Source organism: Nomascus leucogenys, chromosome X (genome assembly GCF_006542625.1).
Source record: "Nomascus leucogenys isolate Asia chromosome X, Asia_NLE_v1, whole genome shotgun sequence".
Taxonomy (NCBI): domain Eukaryota; kingdom Metazoa; phylum Chordata; class Mammalia; order Primates; family Hylobatidae; genus Nomascus; species Nomascus leucogenys.
Genome location: NC_044406.1, coordinates 6,358,429 through 6,369,612, shown reverse-complemented (window position 1 = coordinate 6,369,612; position 11,184 = coordinate 6,358,429). Strand labels below are relative to the sequence as shown.

At 42.5% G+C, this 11,184-nt stretch overlaps 1 protein-coding gene across 2 annotated transcripts in view; it reads left to right on the top strand.

Annotated features, from left to right (window-relative positions):
• Positions 1-322: 322 nt before the first annotated feature.
• The window catches only part of PNPLA4 (patatin like phospholipase domain containing 4), a 28,991-nt gene continuing 18,129 nt past the window's right edge, over positions 323-11,184 (top strand). Inside the window, exons 1-4 of one of the 2 annotated variants that reach the window (XM_030807434.1) lie at positions 323-446; positions 1,976-2,168; positions 5,998-6,092; positions 6,248-6,383. In XM_030807434.1, the coding sequence (XP_030663294.1) occupies positions 1,989-2,168; positions 5,998-6,092; positions 6,248-6,383 (411 nt within the window). In that variant the 5' untranslated portion in view covers positions 323-446; positions 1,976-1,988. Of the gene's footprint in view, positions 447-672; positions 831-1,975; positions 2,169-5,997; positions 6,093-6,247; positions 6,384-11,184 lie in introns of those variants that run through there. The other variant, XM_003260992.3, reaches the window with a different exon arrangement.

Genomic DNA, 11,184 nt, shown 5'->3' with positions numbered 1-11,184 from the left:
CTGCGTAAGTCTGAGCCACTGGTGTCAGAAGACAAACCAGCCACCTGCTCACGGCCCCCTATGTGGAAAGAGCTTTCCAATTTAGCTCTCTCATTTTAGCATCTCAATCTGCACATAAGGCACGCGGGAAACTCAGAGAGGTTACGCTACCTGCTCAAGGTCACACAGCCTAAGGTCAACTGAGGATATGAAAGTTCCCCAGAGCCATAATCCAGTCTTTCCTTTAGATAGCACTTCTTAAAAAAACCAAAGGCAGGCCTTGAAAAGCTGCGGGATGCCCAGCCCCCAAACAGCCGCTGGAGTCGGCCCCTAGGGGCAGCTGGACCGCCCAGGCGGGCGCAAGGGTGGAGAGGGAGAAGAACCACTTCCGGGAAACAGACGCGAAGACGGGAAGGCACCTCCGGGGCACAAAAAAATGAGGATTATTAAAGGTCAGTTGCTCGCAGGTAAGGGCCAAGTAGCGTTAAAAGACACGTAAGGATTAAAACGCCGCTCTAGGGTGTGGGTGAAAATGTCTCTCTAGGTACTCGAAGATAACATGACTGTAAACGAGTAAGTCTTGCCTGCGCTGGAGGACGCTCCGGTCTAGCAGCCAGGTTGAGTCCAGAAGTTTAAATAGAGCAGGCGGGGCCTAGCGGACGCCTGCGTCGGGCGATGACGTCACATACCTGCGCGGGAGGCAATACCAACCCCTGCCGCAGGACTTTCTTGGGCCGGCTCCCGGAGAGCGTAGCGGGGACTTGGTGGTGGAATGGTGTTGAGTGACGGTTCGGCCCCGCCATCTGGTTAAAGGGACTCGTTCAACACGGAAGTGTCCCGGGGCTGCATTGGTACGGAGCCTTGGGGCCCAGCAAGGGTGTGCCCCTACGGGACTGATGCGGGGACCACCCGGCCCCGCCGGCCTCCAAGCCGCCGGAGGGCACTGAGCCTGTGCTGGCTGGGCCTGGCCGCCTGGATGCTAAGCACCCAACCCCCTTCCCGTCCTCATTTGCAGAAATGGAATCAAAACTGGGGCTTGACCCCGGATCGATAACTGGGACTCAGTCTACGGGGACGCCAGCGCAGCCTGCGGCGGCCGAGCCTCCTGCCCTCACAGGGCCTGGCCGGGTGCATCAGGAACAGGCGGTCTTAGGTCCCTAAATTCGAGGCCCTGTAATGTGCCTCATCTTGGGGTACCTGAATGGGGCCCTTGGGCCCCCAAGGAAACCCTGAGACATTCAGAATGGACAGCCTTGTGGAGGCACAATTTCATTCACGTGGGCAAATTGCGCGCACTGAGGCATAGGAAAACATGTAATTTTGTATTTAGATGTGTTGCGAGTATAAAGTGGCGTGGCTGACATTTCATGGAGCCTTTAATTGCCTTCACCAGTCATGACCTCAGTTTGTCTTGAGATACTTGGCAAAGAAATGTATTGCATTGTTGAGTGATTGCTTATTGCGTTACTGAGTAATTGGCGTTCATAAAAGCATGGGTGCTCACAATAGAAATTGGGAAGGGGAGTAGGGAACTATATTTGAAATCTTCTGATACACTTACCAAGAACAAATGTATTGTTCATTTGGAATTTGATATGGTCTCTAATAATTTTCTGTTTCATAATGGTAGTGCCGCCCCCACCCGCAAAACGTTTCAAAGGGTCAAGAGAAAAGACCAAATGCCCTTGTCAACTGGAATTTATACGTCTGTTTCCTGCCAAGTAATTAAATCGTAGATTGCATAATCTATGTACCGAATAAATGTGGAATGTTGTATTTTTTTTTTTTTTTAATGTATAAGACTTGGGTCAAGGTGAGGAGGGAAAGGGGTTTTCTTGAAAGATTCTTGTGTTTAATTAGAATTAATTGAAACCACTGTGCTTAAAACAGAGAATGATGTTAGAAGAAAGCCTTGGAACGAAGATCAACATAAGACTACACAGTACGTGGGATAAACTATTCCAACTTACAGCATTTTTGTTTTTTGTATTGCCAGTGCTGCAGCTAGAATGAAGCACATCAACCTATCATTTGCAGCGTGTGGATTTCTGGGCATTTACCACTTGGGGGCAGCATCTGCACTTTGCAGACATGGCAAAAAACTTCTGAAGGATGTCAAAGCCTTCGCTGGGGCGTCTGCGGGATCCTTGGTTGCTTCTGTTCTGCTAACAGCACCAGAAAAAATAGAGGTAATTAAGTAGTAACTTAGGCTGTGTTCGTCATCAAGAAATTAAGACCCAAAGGCAAACATGAGCATTGACTCATACTAAGTTAACACTGCAGAGAAATAATCCTTTGCTTGGAAACAGAAAGGATTAGGACTTTTCTCTTAAGATATAATTATTAGGGATCTGTGCTCTGGTTGTGGAAAAGATTATTTTGGGTGATAGTGAAATAAGGAAATAAAATGAATTATATTACTCTTGAGTTTTTATTTATCCTTAAGATTCCAGCTCTGTTCCTTTCAAGCAAAGGATATTCTTTCTATGATCATGAGAAGAGCATGGGGCCTGTTTTCAAGGCCTTGAACATGTGGGCAACAAGTCTTAACTCACTGCTACTTAGAAATAGATACATAAATTAAAATGTGGGCATGCGGTTTCTATTAAGTGGAATGGTATAGGAATTTAATTCTTTTTTAATTCTCACAGTAAGAGGTAGCTCTGAGTTCCAAGCAATTTATCCAGAAGTAATACAAATAATTCTTAAGTATTTTATTTAATGCAATCTATGTTTTAAAATCTGTTTTCTGCTATCCAGACAGTGATCAATCATTTGCTGACTGTGAGAGCTGGATTCTGTAGTTGGAGAATATTATATTTGTTAATCATTACATACTCTAGCAGCTTTGAACAATAATGAAATAACAATTTAACACCCTCATACCCAAGAATGAATTTCAGTCACATTTAAAATTCCAAAACTATGCAATTTTAAACATCAGAATCTCATTTCAGATCTTTTGTGAGCTGCTTATCAAAGGGAAGCTAGATTTGAGGCCAATCATTCAGAAATCCACTTATCTTGCTGTCTTTATACGGTTGATTTACAGGGAACTAGAAAAGTGACTTAAAAACTGCAGAGATTAAACAGGATGAGAACCTTAAGCCATGCAAGGTATAAATGAGGTGGGAAAATTCCCCCTAAACTAGCAGATTCATAAGCTTTGAATTACAAGCTACCTCCTTCCCATAACTGTGTTTCGTTTTTGAAGCAGAGGACTTTCAGGGTGTCACTTCTTCCTTTTTACTGCAGTCTTTTCTTGAGCTGTGGCAAATCCTAAGCTTTGGAGTTATGTAGACTTGGTTTCCAATTATCAGCAAATTAAAAAATATATTGTATGATTTAGAATTAACCTGATTTGGAAATACTGCAATAGTACAGCCATTTATACTTAACTAAAATTCTGCCATGTTAAGACATTGAATAATTTACCTGAATTGGAGACTTGATGTCATCATATTCTCAGATTAGTTTACCTGTTGTTATTTATTTTTTGCACTAAATGAGAGACTGGGTTGTGTTGTCTGATGGTGCTGGTATGATGAAAAGGTGTGTGTCTTTATCTGGTGCTCCCATGGGAAGGTAGAAAATAATTTTCTTAGTTTCCTTAGGGCATCCTCATTTGTTCTTCAAAATAATTTTCCAGCCAAAGTAACCCTTTGACTTAAGGTTATTTTAGTTCCTTTATTTTTAGCATCTGAAATAATCCACTTGTAGGATAGCCTTGAGTTTTTTTTAGCAAATGTTTCTACCTACTCAGATTCGCATTCGCTCGGTTCTCGCTGATGATGTAAGTTCCTCAAGCTTTTTAGTGTTGTGACAAATACGTATGTAATTAATCTTCTGAGCTTATGCATGAATAATTAAGAGGAGCACCTGATACTGGGCATATTTTAAGTGGTAGGCAAATTTAGACATTGATGTGGAAGAGCTCAATGCTGCAAGTCTTTCCTCAGTCCTCACAATTTGCGAGGAAGCCATGGTGCTAGACTCAGTGGGGAACTCAAAGATGAATAAGTCCGTCTTTAATAAGTTTACAGTCTGGTCCGGGCTATGGAGAGTATTGAATATAACTAAAATTAGTACAAAGAAATAGGCTAGATGGGCCGTCTAGCTCAGTAGAATGAACATACATTTGGTGGGGCTACCCCCATTTCTCACCCAGGAGCTTCCCATAGCCTATATCAATTCAAGCTCCCTACAATCCACCTATCTCATAGCACTTAGAGTGATGTCACCCAAAGGCACATCTGATCACCTCATTACCCCCGGGGCAAGGGCTGTCTGTGGACTTAGGATAATGTGACCCAGGTTTCTCAGCATGTATCACAAGGCTCCATGTGACTTAGCCCTACTTGTGGCTCGCCATAGGGACACATTTCAGCTCTGTGCTCCTCTCAGAATTGTTCTTGCTGTTGTTTTTACTATCCTCTGCTTTCACCTTCGTCCTCTGCCCAACTCCTGTTTATATTTAAGTCCCAGCCTGGGTGTCAAATTGGAGGGAAACCTTTGGCAACCCACGAGGTTGGAGGTTGACACACACTGTATTCATTTCCTGTTGCTGCTTTGACAAAGGACCTTCAACTTAGTGACTTAAAACAGCATGTGTTTATCATCTTCCAGCTCTGGAGGTCTTAAGTCTAAAAGGGTCTCACTGAGCTAAAATCAAAATGTCCATGCTCACTCTCTCCAGAGGCTCCAGGAGAGAATCCATTTCCTTACCTTTTCCAGTTTCTGGAGGGTGCCCAGACTCCTTGGCTCCTGACCCCTTCCTTGATTTCTAAAGCCATAAGTACAGCATCTTCAAATCTCTCCAACTCCACCTCTCCTACCTCCCTCCTTCCCTTACAAGAAACCTTGTGATGACATTGGGCCTACCCAGGTCATCCAGGATTATCTCCTCATCTCAAGGTCCTTAATTGGATCTACGAAGTCCCTTTTAACATAGAAGGTCTCCTAGTCATAGGTTCCAGGGACTAGAATGTGGACATCTTTGTGGGGAGAGGAGAGACTACTGCAATAATATAGCCACTTAACTGAAATTCTGCAATGTTAAGACATTGAATGATTTACCTGAATTTGAGACTTGATGTCCTCATATTCTCAAAACAGTTTACTTGTTGTTATTTATTTTTTGCACTAAATGAGAGCCAAACACATCCTCATGGGGGCTCTTATAGCCCTCTGTGACCTGCTGTTGGAGGTACTTATGAATCTCATGAGCACAAGTTCTTTCTATCTTGTCCTCTCCAAGTCCCAGTGCCTAGCCAAGTACCTGGTGCCCAGTTAGTTGCCAAATTAATTCATTATTTAATACAAAACAGACTTAGGTGTAAATCCTGGCCCTGAGACTCATTTTTAATGAGATATTGGGATAGGTACTTAAACTCCCCCATCCTCCATTTTCTTGTCTGTCAAGTGGGATGGTTATACCCACCCTGCAGGGTGATGTGAAGATGAACTGACAGTGTCACCTCTGTGGATCCCAGTCCAGGGTAGACACGAGCATCCCTGAAAGACTTTATGAAATACCAGTACCCAAGATGAATCTCCGAAGACTCGGATTCAGTCTGTGCAAACCGTAGACGTCACCACTCCTATTTCTGTCACTGGTGCTGTCATTTGTAATCAGCTTTGTTGCAGGCTTGTAATCAAACTGCTGCTGAGACCACAAAATATGGGTGGGAGAGAAGGTTAATTGCGCTGAGGAAACCTTTTGAAGAATGTGCTCAATTAAAATTCAGATTGAGCCTTCAAGGATTTTCAGATGGGGCAAAGGCCATTTAAGGTGCTTTACAAAGGAAAAAACAAAAAAAGATTAGGATTCTGAGAGTGTATACCTTGCAAAGGGCCTGAGAGTGGTGGGTGAGGCCCCAGCCAGGGGGGGAGTTTGCACACCTTTAATAATGTGACACCCTACATTTGCTGTTGGGTCTATAGAATCCCAAGTTTTAGAAGTGGAATGATTTTTTTCTTTACAACACCTAGGGTCACTTCTTAATTTTCTTTTTTTAGGAATGTAACCAATTTACCTACAAGTTTGCCGAAGAAATCAGAAGGCAGTCTTTCGGGGCAGTAACGCCCGGTTATGACTTCATGGCCCGACTAAGGTATACAGAGTACATTTTGCCCAAAAGTACATGAAGACAGAATGTTGACGACTCTCTGTACAAACTGTGGCAAGCTCAGCATTCTCTCTTGTAAAATATTTACAGGGAGTTCAATAATTAAAGGTGAGTAATTCAGATTGCTTTTTCTTCTTTAGAAGTGGAATGGAGTCGATTCTTCCTCCCAGTGCTCACGAGCTGGCCCAGAACCGACTGCACGTATCCATCACCAACACCAAAACCAGAGAAAATCACTTAGTCTCCACTTTTTCCTCCAGGGAGGACCTCATTAAGGTAACAAAGCCATGTTTCCTATTTGAAGAAATCAGCAAGTGCTGATTTCAATACTTCATATAAAGTAATGAGCATTACCACATTCTTTAGATCCTGTGTCTCTTATCAGGCCCGATAGATGGTTGAGTGCTCAGTAAATTACGTGTTTGATGGAAGTATTCACCAGGATCCCTCCTGAGGCCGCCTTGTGATGCACTGTGATCCAAAAGCTCCCTGTACTTGTTCAGTGTTTTCCTGCAATGTTCGGATCTCTCAGGATTATGTGAGGCAAGTCACTGATGCAGTTTAGTAGCAATAATAATTCCTGAAATTTATGTGGCTAATACTTTGGAGTGTATGTAGGGTTTTTAACATGTACTCTCTTATTCAGTCCTTCAAGTCCTTCTGTAAATCAGGTAGGGTAGGTGTTATTATGACCCTTTTATGTTTTTGTTTTTGTTTTGAGATGGAGTCTCGCTCTTTTGCCTAGGCTGGAGCACAGTGGTGCAATCTTGGCTCATTGCAACCTCTGTCTCTCAAGCAATTCTCCTGCCTCAGCCTCCTGAGTAGCCAGGATTACAGGCATGTACCACCATGTCCACCTAATTTTTGTATTTGTAGCAGAGACAGGGTTTCACTGTGTTGGCCAGGCCAGTCTTGAACTACTGACCTCAAATGATCTGCCCGCCTCAGCCCCCCAAAGTGCTGGAATTACAGGTGTGAACCACCACACCTGATCCCTTTTATGTTTTTAACAGAGAAGTGAATGGAAACATTTTATGTGATGTATGTACCTATGTACCCAAGATTATCCTGCGTGGCAGTGGGAGCTAATTCTTGTACCCAGGTCTCTTAACTTTTCAATCTAATGTTCCATTTTGTTTCTTCCATTTTGTTCTGCTGTCTTTCTATCCAAACACATTTGAAAGTTGGTTGGTTGAGAATTCATTATCTCTGGGAAATACTTCAGCTGGTTGATTTCCAAATACCAATGTGCCTGCTGTGGTAATGCAATGAATATTTGTCGGGTGGAAAGGGTGTACTTCTCTTGGAATTTTTTCTTGTTTTTCCCTCTAGTGTAAATCATAACAAGCTTCAGGTAATATGGAGAATGTATGTTTTCATACAGCAGAAAGTAATGGGTTGAGAGTAAGTGGTAAGATTCCCTATATTCTGATGCTGTCATTTGAAATACTTAATGAAATATCGAATTGACAAGTAAAATTACTTTGCCACTTAATAGATTAGAATATTTTTCCTCGATATCCCTATTACGTCAGTCTCTCACTTACAAGAGTCTTTCTATCTTATAAAAAGACATTATTCTATAATCTTATTACAATATTATGTAGACTTGACAGTGTCAAGGGAAGAGCTGGGCAACCCATGCTAAGTGGTCCTAAGTCATCAATGTCCAGTACAGACAGATAAGGCTTGCGGTGGGCAGACATGCGTCTTCTTGTTTACCTAGGAACAGACTGTGTGCTCTTGTGACATAAAATGAGGGGGATTCTGCCCCCAGCTCTCTTTTTCTCACGGAGTCCATCCCTGGCTTTTCTGTCTACAATGACAGAACTCTCAGCCCCTGACCTCCCCACATCCCTCCTGATTTATATATCACTCTTTAGCATGCTACCTCTTTTACTGCTGTCCTGTTTAGCTTTTATTGTCCATCCTCCTTCACCAGAATGTAAGCTCCAAGAGGCAGGGGTTTCTCTGGTTTGCTCACTGCCACAGCCCAGTACCTGCCACACTGCCAGCCATTGTGTAGGCACTCCGTAATATGTGTGAAACAAATGGATGTGAACCAAGGTTGCATCTGTTACACCGGCTCAATTTAAAACAAAAGAAAAGAAAGAAGCTGGGCCCTCCATACTCTATGACCTGGGCAAAATCACATAGCTGACTGGGGCCCAGCTGTGACTGTGGTCCATGTGTCTAGCATTCTTCCCTAACTATACCCCACGCTGGATAAAATGCTCATCCTCCCTATCCATCCCTTTTATGTGGCAGACAGAAGAATGACACCCGAAACTGTCCTTACACTAATCCCCAGAACCTGTCCAGATGTAACCTTACCTGGCAAAAGGGATTCTGTAGATGTGATTAAGTTAAAGGTCTGAGATAGGAGGATGATGCCATATTATCCAAGTGGACCCAAACTTAAGTACATGAATCTGGAAAATGGACACCTTTCCTGGATTCTGTGTACCATGGCTGGTTTGGAGATGTAGCAACCACATGCCAGGGAGCACAGAGGCTTCTAGGAAAGCAGCTCCTCACTGACAGCCAGCAAAGAAAAGGGGGCATCTACCCTGTAACCTGTGGAACTGAATTCTCCTAACATCTGAATGAGCAAGGAGACACATTCTCCCCCAGAGCCTCCAGAAAGAGATGCAGCCCTGCCGACACCTGGATTCTCCCCAGTAAGACCCATACCAGACTTTGGACCCTCAGACTGTGTGACAATACATGTGTCTTGTTTGAAGCGGTTAAATTTGTAGTAATTTGTTATAACGGCAATAGCAAACTATTGCTGTTAAGAAAACATGACGTTTTTCTAGTTCCTTTGTTTTGGATAATAACTATTCAGAGAATTCGTGTAATTACTTGAGTTCATTGAACAGAAGAGAAATTATTGACACAAATGTGTAATACTTTTTAAGGAGAATATGGAATAATTTACATTTATTCTAGGTTCTACAAGAAACATTCCACATGTTTAGGAGGATGTTTTAACATTTTTCAGAACTAAAAAGAAGGAAGGATGAATAGTTCCTTGATAGCAGATGGTGATTATCAAACTGTGAAACCTATGCCTGGAATACTCATGAAGCATTTAGTGGAAAAGAGTGAGAGTGCGGGAAGACTAGGGATGGTGTAGCAAAGGAAGAAGTGTGAAGAGGAAGTAAAGTAAACCCACTGCCAGGTAGGGACATGATCAAGTATATATGTTCTGGTGAAAGAAGTGGCTGGTGGGAGAATGTTGTCTGAGGTGGTGCCATGGGAGGATGGTGCTTCTGACCTTTTTGGTTGGGACTGGGGAGGCTGCCTGAAGGTCACCCCACTCCCCTTAGGTGGAGACAGGAGGCTCTGAAGCCATGCATTGAAGCAGCTCGATGATGGGTAGCTGTGGGTCTCCCAGGGCTTGGCACACCTGGCTCTGAACACACAGCCTGGGGTCTTGATATGGTTTGCCTGTGTCCCCACCCAAATCTCACCTTGAATTGTAGTTCCCATAATTCCCATGTATTGTGGGAGAGACCCATTGGGAGATAATTGAATTATGGGGATGGTTTTCCCCATCCCATACTGTTCTCCTGGTAATGAATAAGTCTCACAACATCTGATGGTCTTATAAGGGGTTTCTGCTTTTGCTTCTCTCTCATTCTCTCTCTTGTCTGCTGCCATGTAAAACGTGCCTTTTGCCTTCCACCATGATTGTGAGGCCTCCCCAGCCACATGGAATTGTGAGGCCATTAAACCTCTTTTTCTTTATAATTTACCCAGTCTCAGGTATGTCTTTATCAGCAGTGTGAAAATGAACTAATACAGGTCTACTTCCCAGTATCTGGATATTCTGTAGATGGGAGGGGATGGGAGACAGAGAGAAAGAGAGAGGTTGATTAAAACTCAAGTTAGAGTAAAAGAGCATGGGAGAGCATGAAATACTAAACACTGGTGATTTTCACCTTCTTTAAACTTTGCTCCATGTTGTATTTTCTGTTTTTATCATTAACTCATTTATTCCTGCTACTTAATAGTTGAATTTTTTTTTAAATGCCTAGTTTTTCATTATCCACTAGCTGACTGATGCTGTTTGTTACAGAGTGCCTATGTACCTGAAAATCCAACTAGAAACCTGTAGCTTAGAATATGTGAGAGTGTGTGCTTGTGTGCGTGTGTCCGTGTGTGTATTTTGATGTGTTTTTTAATCTCTTCAAGAATGATTACTTGTTTTATGAGTGTCCTGGTGATCATGTCTAGGCCTGTGGTTTCCTGACTTTGTCCTCTTGGACTGATTATTTTTGAGTCTCAGTTTTCTCATCTCTGAAATGGAGTAATTCGCACAGTAATACTAACGAGTGTTACTGTGCAGAATAAATAAGATAAAGCATGTGAAAGTGTGTTTTAAATGATAAAGCCCTTTATGCCTGCTGAATGGAGCTAATATTTCATAAATAATGAACGAATAACATCATAACCCACACACACCCCTGCTCAACGCCCTTGTATGAATCTGTCATGAAATTTTAAAGCCATGTTAAATCACAACTTTCTTTTCTTCAGGCTGGATAGGACTTACTTTTTCTTATCAGTGTTATTCTTTAACCCCTTGCTTATTACCTGTCTTCATGAACAATGTGCTAACCGGTATCTGTAATACTTCAGGAAATGGTTGCTACTGAGTTCTTGCCACCTTTAGGCATTTGATTTTACAGCTCATCATTATAAGCCTTCTTTTTTAAAATGAATAATTTTGTGTGATGATTCATACTTAATTTGTCTTAATGAGCTTCACCTTTAGTAGCATGGAAAAATCACTCGTTTGATAGCTGCAATGCTAGTTGATTGTTTTCTTGGAACCCTTATGGACTGTGTGGTCCAACTATTCATTTTATTTGGGGTTGAATTTCCACAGAATTTTGAATCTTATGTTCATGAGGATTTAACTCAGTCTTTTCTACTTTATAAACTGTTATAAGACAGGTGCAGGCCTTAAGGCATTCCTTTTTTCAGGATTTATTGGTGCCAACCATTCCCCTCCTCACTTAGAGTGACTATACTGACAAAGGGAAACACAGATGATGTCTGCTACTCA